This window comes from Sphaeramia orbicularis, chromosome 13 (genome assembly GCF_902148855.1).
Source record: "Sphaeramia orbicularis chromosome 13, fSphaOr1.1, whole genome shotgun sequence".
Lineage (NCBI taxonomy): Eukaryota > Metazoa > Chordata > Actinopteri > Kurtiformes > Apogonidae > Sphaeramia > Sphaeramia orbicularis.
Genome location: NC_043969.1, coordinates 29,034,887 through 29,052,968, shown reverse-complemented (window position 1 = coordinate 29,052,968; position 18,082 = coordinate 29,034,887). Strand labels below are relative to the sequence as shown.

The 18,082-nt window shown below is 40.2% G+C and overlaps 1 protein-coding gene across 1 annotated transcript in view; it reads right to left on the bottom strand.

The window, feature by feature from the left end:
• The window catches only part of ppm1lb (protein phosphatase, Mg2+/Mn2+ dependent, 1Lb), a 43,599-nt gene extending 26,972 nt beyond the window's left edge, over positions 1 to 16,627 (bottom strand). Inside the window, exon 1 of the mRNA XM_030151688.1 lies at positions 15,693 to 16,627. Coding sequence (XP_030007548.1) covers positions 15,693 to 16,091 — 399 coding nt within the window. The 5' untranslated portion in view covers positions 16,092 to 16,627. The remainder of the gene's footprint in view (positions 1 to 15,692) is intronic.
• Between the last annotated feature and the right edge of the window lie 1,455 nt (positions 16,628 to 18,082).

Sequence of the window (18,082 nt, the reverse complement as noted above, 5' to 3'; positions counted from 1 at the left end):
CCCTCCTCTTATCGAATACAGCGAGGCGATGTAAGCATGGCAAGAAAATGAAAGCAAAATAAATGGTGATGGAGTACAAAGCTTTTACTTGCAGTTAGATCTACAGAGGATGGAAGAAACACAGAGATTTGGAGATGAAAGGAGTGAATGTGAGATAAGAGAATTTCCTGTGTTAATACCAGGACTGGAGAGAAGAGAAAAGTAAAACAGGTTTGTTTACAGATTACCACCTGTGTTGTGCAAGTTTTTCACACAACAATGCCATTACTGTGGGCCAGAGGGAAAAAAAATAAGATTGGAAGCAAGGAAGGAAGGAAGGAGCTGTTTACATAGTGAAGCAAACACAACGTGCCTACTGTTGTTCTAGGCCTGCCTTTCCCTTCGATTGACTCATTCTCCCACCCTCTACCAATGCACATTAGTATCAAATCATTTAGATCATCCATCTATCTATGATCCTTTCCGTTCAACCAAACAGATTACATTTTTTGACAATAAGCACAATTCCGCTTTAAATAGAAACCAAGATGGGGAAAAAAAGAATATTAAACTGAGGATAGCTGGGAGGTGGTAAGAATATGCTGTTTGTTTTGCAGTGAAGTCCAATTTTCCTTATTTACCACAGCACAGTCTCAGTTAAAACCTTGTGTGAAATATCACCCCACTAATGTAAAACAACCTCCCCAAAGCTTAGATCTAGTTTTTCATACACTTTTTCAGTAATAGCCCCTAAAAACGTTGCTGTTGATTTTACAGAGATGTAAGGCATATTAAGATGCAGACTGAGGCGCTGGAGTCTCTTGCCATCACAAGGCACACTGCAGCACTTTCTGCCAAGTGCTGCTTCCGCCATCCTGAGTCAACAGCTTCCTGGACACCATTCATCCCTTCCTGTGTCCATCCATTCATAATCAGTCTCATCTCCATACAGCTGGCCTCCTTGGCACAACAACTCTTTCAATTAAACAATATGGCACACATGAAAAATAAGTCAACACCGGGCATATGGTGCAAAGTAACCACTCCATATTTCACATGCATACAAACCTAATTTCCATACACAAACAGAGTTGTTGAGCAGTAGCAGGCAGCAGGTTTATAATTGGGGCACCCATAAATAAGGAACAGAGCAACGAGTAGATTTCTGCTGATTTGTTTTGCAGGAGAAGCATGTGTGAATAAATTGATGGCTTTTCATTTTAATAATGGTTCACTATGCTGGTGACATCTGGATTACTCCCTCCCTCTCAAACCTTTACATTCTTCAGCACCAGCTCACAACCTTCTTTCACTTCTCATCACCTCCCTCTCTTCCCAAAATGCTTGCTTAATCCAGTGCTTCAATCTATATCCTCCTCCACTCCTCTCTCAACCTCTCCCCTTTTCTCACTGTCACTCTGGAGACAGATGTTGCATTTATCACGTTAATTACAAACTGCCTGCCTTCTCTCTCTGATTAGTAGTGGAGAACAACACCACTGAAGACAGCCACACAAGTAAGTCCTCTGCTGAAGGATTCATCAACACTGCAGATTTAGAATACAAGGTTACTGCCTCTTTACTCTTGATCAATTGGTGACATGTAATGTTGTAAAATTTCATCTGTAGTTCAATCACTGGCCTACTTGCACTAGGCACATTCTGCATCCCTATTCATTGAAAAAGAAAAAGTACACAACAATCAATGAAATGCCTGTTGGTGTGTCACAGTACAAAAACTAAACTGCACTCACCTATAAACATACAGACATTGATGAAAATCAATATTCATTTACTCCTTCTGCTCCTGCTCCTGTTGCTGCTGCTCTTGTAAAGCTGGGTGACAAAAATAAAGGCTTTTGTGTGTATGCTTGTACATATGTGTGACATTTTGTGAGTACTATTGATTAGATTAAATGAACACTAGATGGGGGAGGGATGTTAAAGGCAGATGGAGATGAGGGCTTTACATGATAATGCTACACAAAATGAAAATGGAGCCTTTGTAATGGAATGAGACTGGGATATAGGAGTAAGAGTGAACCAAGAAGTGGCTGCTTTCAGCATGTGAGTCATGCAGATACAAGGACAGAGGTATCCTGCATTACTTCAGCTATTCCTTCCCACACACTGGTAGAGGAGACACTGACTGAAAGGAATGGATGTTTCTAAGACCCTGTTTACACTGGGTTTTAAAACGCTTTCTGGCTAGTTGGATCACAAGTGGACAGCACTAAATGTAAGTGCAACCAACAACAACTGAGAACGAATCACTTGAAACACTTTGGTTCTTGGATACAATCGAGCAAATATCTTTTGCAAAACACTAAAGGATCCTGATACATCACAGACAAGGACACAACAGGAAAGTACTTAATCAATACAGGACAGGATGGTCATCAAAAAGATAAAGAGGAGCACCGATGAACAGCATTAATAGCCCATGAATGTAGAGTATATTCTTGAATTCAATTCAATTTTATTCATACAGGCCAGAAAAAACAAAAAAATTTAATGGGTAAAATAATCATAGAAAAATTGCATCTCTGAAACCTTTATCTTAGCCAACCAGTGGCATTTCCTTTATACCTAAGACATACTTGTATTCTCATGCCAAACAGATTTAAATAGTAAATTACAGAAGATCAACAAAGAGGTGATGATGACACAAGCTGCTCCATGATGGCTCAACTCTTCAGTAAAGCCAAATTCCAATGCAACCTAATGAGGGCAAGGTTTGTTGCCAGACACATAGTGCCCATTTTCCAAAACAGACTCAATCCCAAATGTTTGCCCATTACAACTTAAAAGCTATTCGGTGGATATTTGGAGTAGCCACATTCAATAAAGAATGTCAGAAAGCATCTATTTCTGCTTTCAATATGTTCCAACTAATCGAGTGCCTCAGCAGTTATAAACAAAATAATCATGCATGTGTTGGGACTCATTTTGGATTAAAAATGTTTTTAATCATTTTTGTTCAATTGTTGTTTGCAAGCTCTTGACAGCTTGAACATTTGTTTTCATGCCTGCCTGGTAAAGGGGGGCTGCAGGCATAGTGACAGAGCCAACAGGCACCAGGCCACAGGTCTCCAAGGCAGCCCAGTTTCCACAGCAGGTGCAGTACCATGATGGAGCAGACCCACTCCACTCTGGCCTGTTCACTATTTCCAGCCTTAGACACCAATGCCCCCAAGGGACCGCCTGCTAAGAATAGATGCCAGGATAAGTCTGTGTCCTTCTCTGTGTATGTTTGTGTGCATGTGGTCATCCTTTGGAATAACTATACAGAAAAAAAGAGCTGGCAACCCTCCCTGCTATTGGAAGGTTAGAAATACAAAGTGTGGCAACAGGATGTAAAATAAATATCAATCTCTACTGTAACTGACATCTGACAATCAATGATGCAGATGTTGTTTTTACCATTAGGAATACACAGATACATTAGCTGAACATTGGTACAAGCCAGTATCGATTGATGACCAACACTGATTATCAGCAAATAAATGTCATTTCACCAGTGGCCAATGTTTATCTGTTGTGTTCCGTTAAGTGTTCTTTTATAAATTTGTATGATTGAATTTGTGCTTCTTCAGAGATAGTGTAACACAGACCTGAGAAACAGTACAGTTGTAGTCTTCATAATCAAAATTTGATTTTCTTGACATAAAAACAAGAGGAAATGACAACAAAAACAGAGCAACATGAATCAACACTATAATCAACATCTGCTGTTGGTCAAATTGTTGTTTTAAACATTGGTATCAGCTCAGAATTTTGGATTTATTTAATAAAACTGTTAACACTTACTCCTTCAAAAATATATTAGCTCTTCAAACCATATAAGACCATAGGTTGTTGTAGAAAGAGATAGTGACTAAAGGTGGTTTCCTAATCACTTAAATATACATTTCTATATCTAGATGAGCCAGGACTGAGCCAGGACCTGCAAGGCCAGCTCATAGTAACCATTTTCCTGGAACTGGCACGTGTACAGCAGACTAGCAGTCGATCAGGCGAGTAAGCCAACAGTCCTTCTGACAGTGTACATGCATCTGCAGGGCCCCAAAGGAGAATTTGTCAGGACTCTGTATGCAGTCTGTCAGTCTATAAGAAATCAGGAGGAGAGTCTAAAATGATAAGACGAGTAGTTTGTGCACTGAGTGGTGCTGAGCATGTGCCATCTTCAGAAGACATTATGATTGAACTTGTTGGTGTATGTGTTTCCATGTGTGTCTTGTAAGTAAAAAAAAAAATTGTGGACTCCCTCAGGACTGGAGGCAGCAGACTCTTTAATATTTCAGAGCAGTGATAAATAAGTCAGACAGACTGCAGAGAGATAAGGTGACTCTGGGGTAGGGGCGAGGGAGGGAAGAGGGAGGGAGAAAGAGGTAGGAAAGGAGAAGGGGAAAATGGATATAGCAAGTAGAGAGATATATAAGGTGATAGAGCAAAAGGTCAAAGCAGACATGAGGAAAAGGAATGTGATAAACAAAAAAGACTTTTTACTATAAAGGGTAGTACAGCAACATCCAGACACCTACAGCAAGAAGAGATACATCTACTTTTGGTGCAGCGGCAAGTTTGCTAACACTTACCATACATTCACCTGACAGGAGCACTGCAACAGCTCATGATATAACCAAGACTTGTTATCTTACATCTAGTAGGGGAGCCTTATTGTTCTTACTCTGAGAATAATAAAGGGTGAAAAACTATATTATTTAGGATTATTAATTGTTTACTCATTCTAATTACATAATTATTATACATGTACAAGCTAAATTACTGTCAAATGCAGAGAAGATTAAAATAGCTCAATCACAACATTAAGTGTCTGAGAAGAACTGTAAGTCATAGGAGAAATCTCTATCCTTTACTTCCTCACACAAACACACAGAATCTTCAATTACACTCCCTTGACAATGGCATCCTGGAGAAATTCAAGATGAATGACAGATTCTGATTGTTGAGGACGAAAGAGAATGAGGGGGGGGTTGCTTTGAGTAAAAGGAAAGAAGAAGGTAAGGCGGAAAGAAGGGAAGTGGCTGAGGAGGTAGACACCGAGGGGAGGGAGGAGAAGGAAAGCGAGCGAAAACAGAGACAGTTACTGTAGGGAAAGGTCAACAGAGACAGAGAGCAGCATGAGGGAGAAGATAAAAAACAGAAGAAAGAGGTGGGAAAGTATGTCATGCTCTCTCGGGGGAGGAACTGCCCCATGTAGCTATGGCCTTCAGTCTGACAGACTTGGGATCAAAAGAATTCTATTTGGCACTTCACACACCATCTCACAGCTTGTAGTACAGTTACAGTATGTTTAGCCCATTTCTGTCAACTCTGGGCTACACAAAAGTTGACTATAAGCCTCTGAATTACCTCTAACTTCGCTCTGGTAGTTAGACTGGAGGCCTAGAAAATCTTTGGGCACAGCATCTTCTCTTAGCTTCCATGTTTTTATCCTCTTTGTGTTTGAAGGAAATTACTTTTCTCCACATTTTTTCCAGCATTTTTCCACCTCCACACAGTTTTACACTTCCTCCTCCCCTATCTTCGCCTACTTCTGTAAGCCTGTGACATTATGCTTTATTATCTGCTTTGCCCTCTTCTCATCTCTCCTTTTTGTCCTTCTCCCTCCTGCCCTTATTGAGGGCACTTCTCATCCACACCATCATTTTCTCTCCTCCTCCTCCTCCTCCTCCTCCTCTTCCTCACCCTCAATAAAGCATCTCTCCTCCTCTGAGCAGCTGTAAGTATAGCTGCTAGCTATGCTGCTGGATAAGCTCATTAAAGCAAGTCAAGAAGAGGGCAACATGCTGCCTTCTTCTCTGGATCGTGAACACATGCAGGTAGTGGATGTGTACAGAGAAGAGGATTTCTAAAAAAATATATATTTAAGTGTACAGCAGGAAGGGAAAGAAGAAAGAAATGGAAAAAAAAATAGAGACAAGGGAGAGAAGGAAAGATGGAAAAAGAAAGCTCAGAATCCATGGAGAGTGTGTATAGTCCTAATCTCCCAGTGGGATTAGTGTAAATCTAATCTGCCCCGCTGTCTCTTCTACTCCTTTTAGCCTCAGCTTAGAGACGCTCCCAGGAAGTGAGCAGAGATCCTAAGAGCCTAGAGCTGTTAGCATTAGCTCACATCACCATAAGCTTCCTCTGCACCACACTAATCAATTACCAACCCTGCTTATCTGCCTCTAAACTTCCCATCCACTCTGAACCATCACCAGCCCATAACCTAATGCACACACCAAATGGCTCATTTAATTCAGCCCCATTTACCAATACACTGGGTCTAATGTAGCCCACTGACTGTGTCCGCTGTCTTATTGACTGGTGCATCAACATTAGAGACAGTTTAGTCATCACATCTATCATATCACGGTAAACTATCCTAATTTAGTTTATAGTGTCCCAGTAATCATCCTTGATGCAATGTCCTGCTGTGGTGCTGCAGAACATCTCAGACCTACAGTCTGAAAAATTACAAATTCAATATGAGACAAAGACTGCACTGTTTTTTAAAAGAGGAATTTATTGATTTTTTTTTTTTTTTAAACGAATGAAACACAGGCTATTACCTAATTTTTACATTTTCACCAAAACTGCACTAAATTTTGAAAACATTATCAGAATGTCTTTGATATTTCTACCTGAATTTGTTACAGTTAGCCTATATTAAGACTTGGTAGTATGGTAAAAAAAAAAAAAAAAAAAAAAAAAAAAAAAAATTCTTATTTTGCCTCAAAGGCTGCATACAATACACATTTCAGTATTTCTAAGTTTGTTGAATTCACATTTATGAACACTTATGAACACATGGATTTCTAACATTCATTAGCCTAGCAACATAATTAGAGTGAGTAGTATAAATAGTAAATGACCCATGAGGCAGTGTTTGCGCTGAGATACTGTATTTACCCTTGTACACAATGAATGTGTATGAGAGCATGAAATGTAAATGTCAAAGTGAGTCCCCTGCTGCAAGCTTAAACAAAATTATGACAAGCTGTTCTTGATATTCACAACTTATTTACCACATCCCATATATATTTTATATATTTTCCAGACTTATTTTATACTGAAGGTGATTAATAAGGAAAATAATTTGGTTTATACACGTTTTACAGTCAACTTAAGCATTGTATTGCACTGTCTTACTTGTATGTTTTTAAGTATTTGTTAGTATTAAATAACAGTTATGTTCTGCGATGGCATAAATGCTTAAGATTAGATTAGTGCCAGTTGTAAAACCAAGATGTCTGTAAACAGGAAGGATGTGTGAGGTACTGACATTTTGACGAGGCCAGAACATGTGAATGATCCAATCAATTTCTGATTTTCTGAATTAGACCAGAGATCTCCAACCGACAGGCAGCCTGACTCTGACTGCTTACACTGTGTGTCCTTTAGCCACCACTATAGCTTAAAATTACAAACAAAAGGTTGAGGTTAAGCAAATCCTGATTGGAATCAACCTTAAACCGCTAGGAAAATTAGATTATTTCTTGCAATTACTTGTAGGGATCATCTTCAATCTGTTTGCAATCTGTTTCCCGTACACTGATTGCAGCTTTTCTTGTTTTGTCCCTTTCTTAATCTCATCACATTCAAATTTATCTAACCCTCACCCTGCACAGCAGATGGTTCCTCATAAACCCTCACCATTGTTGAATTGGCCCTGCACCACCCGGTTCAAGAAGTACCCTTTAGAGAACCACAGAGGAAAACAAGACTGAAAAAACTCCTGTGGCCATAAATCTCCGAGAGCCATAATCAAGACTACATGGCGGAGATCCAGCAAGACCCGGCTATACAAACAATAACATGTATTCTGCCTATGAAGGCATGCAGAACACAAAGAACACCTCTCTTCCTTGCAATTTTAATCACAAGTACAAATTAATGACGTGCTGTGTCCGATCCTCTCCCTTATCCCGTGGGGGTTCTTCACATTGTAAATTAAAGACAACCTGGCTCAGATTTGGTTCACCATAGAGTGTATTTGAAGGTTTGTATTTCACCGTTCTTCCAGTGAATAGAAACCATGTGCAAATATTAAACCTTCATATCAGCAGCATTCCTCCTGTCTGGATGGATGGATCGATGTCTGGATGGCTGTAAAGCACATGTGTGCAGCAGACCGGCAGCAGCAAGCAAACATTAAACGTAACATATAAACATGGGGAATAGAAATGTAAATGTCAACATGAAACAGATGACTTAATTGAGAAATAAAAAAATCTTCAGGGAATTTTCTTGATGAGGTGTTAATCTTATCTGATGGGTCATGTAAATCTTGCATGCACGGTCGCTTAAAGATACAGGAGGCCAGTTTTTATTTACCAGACTGCACCTGCCCTTCCCACAGGCCCATCTGGCCAGTGTGAAGAGAGGAAGAGCCACGACTATGAGGGGCACAAACATCACGGTTGACTCTCTTTGCACACACAATCACACCAATGTCACTAACTCTGAACAGCTGCGATTCACCACCTTCTCTCAGCCAACATTCTTCTGCCGCCGTCCTTCACTGCCAAGACAGCGCGCAGACAAACTCCAACTGACTCATCTATTTTCTCAATCACACAACGACAAACAAACGCCGAGCTGGCACAAAAACTTCAGCTACCGTAGTCGGATTCAAGAATCAGTTGACAAACTTTTTTTTTCCTTTCAGCATTTTATATAACTCCTTTCGACTTGAAGAATGTCCCATTTCAAAACAAAGCATAGATTAGGCTGAGCAGCCCAGTCAATTCCAGCCATGTGATTAGATTTAGAGGCCACTAATCTGCAACAGAACAAAAACACACACTTAAGACTATACAATCTAATAGCATTTCTTTGAACAGATAAATTTAATACTGATGTAGCTGAGCATTAAGCATTCAAAGCCAAAGTTGGTGCCCTGAGACACCTAGAAAAAGATTTTAAATGTACACTTCCAACACAACCAGCATGATAGGCATTAAATAAGGGAATTCATCACATGAGGTAGTATGTATGTATTCTACACTGAGAAACTGAGGGTGGCAAATAACTGAGGTAGTGGGCATGTAGTGGGGAGGGGGGGCATTCATTCACTGCCAACTCCCTAAAAGAGAAAAGGAGAAGGAGGGTAAAAGAGTGGAGAGAAAACAGTGATGGAGGGTAAAAGGGAGGTTTTGGCAACCAACCATGAACACAGCTCCATCACCAAACCCACCCCCAGCACCATGTTGGCTTTAGCCCTGTGGAATGAGGACTGGGTAAAGTGGAGGAGGACAAAAAGAAGCTAAACACCATGAAGCTCAAACTTTTCAAATTAGTTTTCAGACAAGACCTCCCCAAACTCTGCATACACAGAGACATGCAATGTGTGAACAATGACCTTGTGGCTTCGAGGTGGGTGTATATTTAGTCAGGGAGCTTTAGCAGAAGTGTTTGACAGAGAGGGTGTTAAATTATTGAGCAGTCGCTGCCAGCAGGGAAGGACGACACACTGGGGCAGAAGAAGGCACTCTTATCTGGCACTAGAATGCATTGCGGGCAAACACACTCATTCAGACCTGTCAAAAAAAATACACACTTGTCACATGTTCAGAAATGTCTGTTCTTATACACATACATGTATCAACATACATCACATCCTTAACAAAGACACAATTTAACATGTTAAGAAACACTGGGGCAAGCTCTGTTTATTAAAGATGGAGGATCTCTGAATGACTCAAATTTAATTCATGGAAAAGGTCGCCAGTGGAAAAGAAAAGATTACCGATGTTTACTGCGGGGCTAAACATTAAGACTGCTTGACAGGCAACAGCCCATTCATCCTCTTATTTGCTGTGTTTCACTCCACGATTCCACTCTACATACGCTTTCTGACAGTCCTCTCGCTACAAGGAAAACAAACCTCACCACCAGGGACAAATTACCAAAAGGTCAGAAGACTTTTAAGCAGAGCCCTCCAGCTCCCTGGTTGTCTTCTCTCTCTGCTGCATGAGTATTTTCCAGCAGAACACGACCTCCTGTGTCGAGTCCACTTTCCACTTCGCTTGACATCAAGGAAGGGCTGAAAGGTTGAACGTCAGCCTTCGCCCAGGAGGACAGGAGCATCCCAGCACTAGTGGGTCATATTATTGATTCTCATTGGACAGATTTTTGTTGTTTTGCCATGCCATATTATGACAGGTATTTACTTAGATTTTCCTCTCTGGTGCAAACTTTTCCTGCTGTTAAACTTAGGTGCACCTAAGCACCTAAGTGTTTTTTCATGTCATCTTATTCAAATGAAGAGGAAAAACATGCTGACACTCCACAGTTTGCTGTCATATATGGTCACTTTGAAATACTATGCATTTTACTGACATTTTTGGTTTTTCTACCAGTGACATATTATTATATAGCAACAACATGTAGTTGCACTTAAAACATAAAGAATTTTGAACGAATATTATTGCAACCTCAGCTCCTCAGACCCATAGAAACCTAGAGAAAACTGAAGTCTTAACATTTACCACACAGTTCACTTGTTTATTTCAGAATGAAATAAAGTTTATTTCACCAACTTCTCTCCACTCTGTCTGCAAGACAAGATAACTCCATCCTGCCTTTCCCCATTTCTGTGCCAATTCTCGACATCCCTGAAGGGAAAACAGAACACCTTACTTATGCAAGCTTGCAACATGCACACATACATATTCATACAACCAGTCACATATTGCTGTCCTTGGGTTTCACATAGTCTGTGAGTTCATTTGCTTTCTCTCTAATCCTGTAAAACCAGCAGCGCAATTAGTCACATGCCGGCTCTTTCTTTCATCTCTCCAACGAGAGCAGGCTCAGGAGGAATTCACACTGCTTAATATCTAAACTACATACTCCCACTGGACCTCCTGCTTCCCAAGTACAACACAAACACGCACATAATAACGTTTATATATGTTAAATTCACACGCCAGCCTTCTTGACAATCAGATGCCCTTCATTCTGATGCTGAAAAGCAGGTGAAGTATGCACCACCTCTACATCTACTCCTCTCCAAAGTCCTGTCTACTTTGCAATTCCAAAAATGAAAGATGAAAATGAAACGGCCATTTGCTGTGAATATAAACCAAAGGTGAACCGAGGACAAATTAAGAGTGGAATAAAAACATAAAGCAGTTCTCTTAGAATGGTCATCCTCTTAGTTCTCTTCCCTTCTTAAGTCTCCTCCTTCACAGTTAGAGCCTGAATCCATCACAACCCACTCACAAACAGCAGTGATCAAAACGGCATGAAACACTGAAGGTTGATTGAAGAAGAAATCAACACAGTACAAAGCTAAAATGATGGCAAAACACACAGAAAAGCATCCCCCACATTCAGGTTAAACTGGCTTATAGTGAATGCCTTTTCCGTACTCTACAGTTAAGGTAGTTTTGCAGTGCCTGAAGCTATATCCTGACAGTGAGGCAAGGAGGAGCAGAATACAGCTGACTTTCTACATGCTGGTGAGGAACAAATGGCTCATGTTGCTGTTATATGGATGGAAAGCCTAGGGTTATCACTTTCATGCAGGTTATTCCCATGTGTCAGCTACAATCAATCTCCATTTAACAGATAAAACCCCTCACTGAACCAACATCTAATATGACTGAGAGCGCCGATGGATACGTTCACATTAAACACTGATTTTAGACACTGAAAATTGAATTTGTGTTGGTGTGTTCAAGAGGGTGTGTGGTGAAGAGATAAAGAAAGTGAAAAAAAAAAATTCCAGATGCTATCTGCCACTCACTGGCGACTGTCATCTGGTTGTAAAGTGATTGGTTCCAGGGAGATATATGAATAATGACAGGTTAACTTTTAAAGACATTCAATCCTAACCTCTAACCGTTTCATTAGACCCTGAGTTTGTGTGATTAAAACCAAATCATAAGATCTAGCCTACAGTTTTTTTAAAGGAGCTGTCCAACAGATTATCTTAGTTTAGCCTACAGTTTTTTTAAAGGAACAGTCAAGCAGATTATCTTGGCTTGGCATGGAGAATGGAAACAGGAAATTAGTCATGGTGCTGTCCCCATGCAACCAACTTTAACTTCTCGCATCTTCAACACTCACTAATAAACATGTGATTTGTTTTTTTTTTTTTTTTTTTTACATGTACATGTACCAAAGGATAAAGACAACAATTTGTGGTTTTACAAGGAATAGACTATTTTTTGGGGTTAGAAACAGTGACTTCTGTCATCTCTTTATTTACTGCATTACCCTAACACTATAGTTACAACTATAGAGATAATATAATAACTAAATTACAGGATAATAACTAAATTAATTCATCAATTATTCAACAGAAATGGTCTTGATCATTCACTAGAGGTAATCCACTTCACATGTCTACGGTTATAAATGCACCCATATACAGTAAAAGCTGAACATCGGTATCAGACAGTATTTGTTGATATCAGCCAGTATCAAAACTGGGATATTTCACTGATTTCATTAACAGTAGTGATAAATATTTATTTGTTGTGTTATATTAAAGGTCTTTCATAAATCCATCACATAAAATACCACAGTTTCACAGTATTCCAGAGTTATAATTTACAATGAAATTTAAAGTAATAAAATATCAGGGTATATTTGAGTGAACAAATGCTTTATTAAAACTGAAACCATTGCAACAGAAAATATGAAAAGCAAAGAACATGCACATCTATGATATACATAAATTTTGTATTATACATGGTCCAAGTCGACTAGTATGACAAACAGTCAACGAGAAAAAGAGATGCCCAAGTGAGACCTCTGTCCAATTGTATTTTTCCCCAAATGACATAGATAGGTTACAGATAAGTAATACAAAGTATGATAACTGACCAGACACGTCCAGGTGTACCTTACCTTTCGCTGATGGTAACCGGGATAAGCTCTGATACCTCCACAACCCTCACGAGAACTAAGTAGTTCAGACAATGGATGAATGGATAGATAACTGACCATTTTTATATGGCAATGTCTTCTAACAGTAGATCACTACAACAGCAATCATGTCATACAACCAATTTTCTGTAAATTCAAATTGAATTGAAAGGGAAAAGCCTATCTCTATACTTTGCATTAGATATTTATGATGTTCCCACATGTAATTACCTTCTCCTTTCATTTAGAATCTTTGTGGAAATTTTTGAATCAAGCGGGTAACAAATATAAAACATTCAAGTATAAATTATAAAAAGGTAAACTGACTTGACACTCCACAGCTACATTTACAAACTAGAAGCACTCGGAGAGTGCAGACCTCCCCCAAGGGCAATCAGCCCCCCCCCCCCCCCCGATCACCAGCAAAATTGAATCATTTGTTCCTTGCGCCAATATCAACATTCCCTGAAATTCTCATCCAAATCCGTCCATAACTTTTTGAGTTATCTTGCACACGGACAGACAAACAGATAGACAAACCAACGCTGGCAAAAACGTAACCTCCTTGGTGGAGGTAATAAAAAACATATAGGCCTAAAATGCAATAAGGTCAGACATATTAAAACCAGACATTGTACGTCATGGTCAGCCTCCTCTCTGTTTGTCTGTGTTGCTGTTATACAAATGTCCTGTCTGCATCTGCGCCATGTGGAACAATGCAAAGCATTATCCTAATAACTGTAAATACTTTGATGTGCAACACAGTGAAACAAAAGACAAAACATGATATGAAACATAACGTCATACCACACAGCCCTGGTATTTACTACTTTTTTATCTGACATTTCTGTAACCTGCTTGCTTGATGTTTTCGCCGTATCTGTATGTCAACATGAGACACTCTGGTAAAAAATGTAGTTTTTATTTATATTCTTCACATGTCCCTGGTGTTGATGTAAGGTCTCAGATGCCAGATAGACACTGACACAAATTCTAGATTGCTTTAATTACTATGCAGCCTGGATTTAGATGAACTGGAAGCAGCTGACACTTCACTAACTAACCAGCTGAGACAGCCAGTATTCCTGGTATTGCCTAAGGTCACACAGCATCTCTCTACTTTATTCAGTGCCCTCGGGCTAAAAAAAGAATCTGAATTCACTAAACAGAGGAAGTTGTTTTTGAAGGCTGCTGTCTGAAAATCATCTCACACACTTCAAAAGAGGGTGTGGGAATGAAATCAGACCAAACTGTTGCCCATGGACATGTAGTCATAAAAGAGCGTCTCGCCTACATGGGTGAATCTCAACAGTCTCATCTTGTACTTACTTTCACCACCAGTGCTCTCCCACTCATTCTTTCAGTCACATACACAAACATATCTCCTCTTCACTATTTATTTATCCTGTTCCACCACACGGGTGGCAGCTGTAGGAGAGTTCACAGGTTACGTCGCTCGTCTTGAAAAGGGAATAATCTCTTCCACATAGGGAAGGAACACTGGGAAAAGAGGCCGCAGGGAAAAACAATCCAATGACCACTTTTGGTCAAAAGCTGCAGCAGTCAGCACTGCGGCCTAAAATTTAATTTCCCCTAAAAGAACAGCTATCCTCTTTGCCTTTGGCTGCCTATTTTTAGACTGTTATCGTTCAGCCTCAATCAGAACACAGCAGTCAAACACAGATTGAAGACACTGTCTGTCAGGAGCAGAGAGCTTCACAGCAAGCAGAGCAGGCTGATCAAAATGAGGAAGCATGTTTATGTTGTACATTCAAAAAGAGAAGAAGAGAAGAGAAGAGAAGAGAAGAGAAGAGAAGAGAAGAGAAGAGAAGAGAAGAGAAGAGAACGTGTACATAGGCACAGAGGCAAAAAAGGCAACATTTATTAGCATCAAGAAAGCAGAAAAACATCAGACTTCTTGCTGCCAACTATTAACTGGGGGTGTACACTGACCAGCAGATCAGTGATCAGTGCATTGCTACTGAGCTCAGATGAAGCACAGGTTTACCCTGCTCCTCTTTTTAGCTATAATCATGTTAACCACAGGGCCTATACAGTCTGCTGGATAAAAACGTTGTTTTGGCCAAAAGAATTTAAGAGGTGGATGTTTCCAGCATTATTTTACTCTGTACATTTCTTACCACTTTGACAGAATAGACTAAAGTGTGGGCGAACCATGCTTCATCAGGGAATTATGGGCTCCTACGCATTGGTGGCAGCAAACCTTGTGAGTCTTCTTGTTTGTGCTAATATAAAATAAATAAATAACTTGCTTGGGATTAAGCATATCAATTGGCTCCCTGCAAGGCTCCGTTTTTTTACTCGACTTTAAGATGTGTGTCTACAGAACCTGCTTAATATAGAGCAACTTTAAGAGCTTCATTATTATTTTGTCAGTATGTGTAGCGTTACCCTGAGGTAAATTCACTTAGCTATCCATTATTTATTTAATCTTTCTGTCAGAGATATTCAGATGTAAAGAAATGATATAAACAAAAGTTGTGGTATCTGGGGGGAAGTAGGATATGCAGTTTAAGATCCACATGTGTCTTTGATCAGTTGTGACAGGCATTTGGGAGAATGTGTAATATTTCATAGAGAAAGTTTAAAATTTAATCTGGATTATGAAACTATGAAGTTAATTGTTAATTTCTGCTTCTAAAAACATTCTTTGATGCATCTAGGCCTTCATGTGTGAAATATTTTAGAGTAAGTCCTTTGTGGCCCCGAGGAGCCACACATCTCTTGCAGCTGCTGGGAGCCCACATACTGACATGTGTACTCTGTTGATGTTTTGCATCACACTGACAGTGTTTACTCACCTCTCCTCCATGGCCGTCAAATATCCCAAATATAGACGGGTGGCTCTTGTTAACGATGTCCGTGAGCACCTCGAACCTGTCTTCCATGTGGTCCCGCCGGCCTTGGATGGAGTACACGGCCACGTTGTTGCTCTTTAACTCCCAGGTCTTGGAGAACTCTGCGTCCAGGACGTCCAGCCCGCCGAACCGCTCGTTTTGCATCATCTCCGCCACTTTCCCCTTGACCATCTTGACCGCATCCCGGCTGGACTTGACGATCGTTTTCACTTCGTCCGTGTGGAAGAAGTAACTCCATAGAGCCAGGCTGATACACAGCAGGAACAAGGTCTCCGGTCTGAGAAGAAAATAACGCATGATCCGACCTAGTAAAGACAGCAGGGTCATCGTATCCTCTATCATTTACTTATTTACACGCAGAAAATCGCGGCAGGTTGTGTGTCGTTCGCCCCCGCCGCAGATTTCAGTCCATCGTCGTCGGCGTGAGTGGTTGGATAGCCGTGAAACAGGCACATTTAACCGAGGGATTCACACCGAGAATTACTGGCTAGAAGGCTGGCGCTTCACTGCATCTTTATCCGGATCCACCAGGTATATAGGAGATACGTCTGGGTTAAATAAGGGGGGGGGGGGGGGAGTCCTTAAGTAGCCTCCACACGCCGGGGTCTGAGCACCGCGCGCCGGCTGGTTGTCCCTAGCAGACAGCCCCGCAGTGAGCCACCGACGGCCGACCGTTAACCATCAGGTGCGGTCGGAAAACACCGGACAGAAGACGCAGGACGTTGGTTTGGACTTTAAACTGACCCGGTTTAACTGACCAGAGTAGCAGACCTTTGGCCGGAGCCTCCTCCTGGCCGGCCCAGCTACTGTTCCCAGTCCCGAAAATAGCGGTGTGTGTGAGCCCCTCGCATTCCCAGCTGCCACACTGACTGCGACTCCGACTGCTGCTTGACAAAACCTTGGTGCTGCCTTCAGGTGCACCTCGTCACATAGAAGATCCACCCGATACGTTTAAGTAGATGCTTAGCTAAAAACAAATGCACGAAGTCTGAAACACTCTTCAAAGCTGTCATTCGCAACACTTTTACACAAACAACATACGTTCTTTTTTGTCACTTATGATGGAGAACAAAAACACGTTTTCCTGACCAATAAAAACGAATGCATTCACAAAATATCAAGACACCACAATACATTATTTATTTATTTACTTACTTACTTACTTACTCATTTACTTATCAGGAACAGCAGAGTATAGCAGTTATGGCTAGTTTATAGCTATAGTTTGCAACTCCCGTCCCTGACACATTTACAGGAAGCTATAAATGACAATAATATAAAAACAGTAGGATAAACAAACAATATAAAAGCCTATTCATATGAATCATGCAAACTCACACACATTCAAATTACATGAACTATTGTTACAGTTGAGACTACTAATAGAGTGGAACAGGATGCCTTAAATGTAATTAAACATATGCACAACTACATTAAAAGAGTCAGCTCTCTTGTGATGCGTAGTGCAAAAGAGTTTAAAAGGAAAAAATGTGTAAATATATATACAGCATAAAAACAAGCATGACAGAATAAAAACAAGCATTACTTTATATACTACAATAATGTATATGTTCAGCTGTATGTATATTTTGTTTGCTGTGAAGCAATTATTGGAGCACTTTGACGAACTATTACTACTTAATTAACTTAAGTCAACATTTGTCATCAAAATTACTTAATAATCTGCAATTTCTTGTGTGTGAATGTGAGAGATCAAAATTTATGGTTACCAAAATGCTTACTTCACAAATGTAATATATATATTTTTTAATTAATTAAATCAAGAACTCAATCCAATTTTCTCGACAAGGAACATATGGGTTAACATCTGATGCTGGAAAAACAGTCTGGAGGCTACTCAGAACATCAAAAGTTTATGTTAAAGGGCTGTTATCTGTCTACAGAAACATTTCAATAGAAAGCCATGAACAGTCTATGAAGGAACGCGACCACACAAAATCAGGAGACTTATGGCCATCCTAAAGCACCTTAGGCCATAATTGCAGCTATATCTTGAGAAATCACCCTTTCTTCCGTCTAAAATGCTTTTAAATGTTGATCCTCTCTGGGTTTGATAACGTGTACTTTATCTGTACGTCCATATGTCCCACGGCACGTAAATGCATCCAAAGAACCTCTATACTACAGGTGCACGCGGGGAGCTGAGATGTATTTATACCACAGGGACATACCTTTTGCTCTCGGATTATAACTGTATGACAGTTGTGTTTGTACTATTTTAGTTATTTTTAAACGTGGCAGTTGGCATTATTTACCTAACAGCACAATGTTATAACAGCTGCCTCAAAAGTGGGTGTTGCATTATAACCACT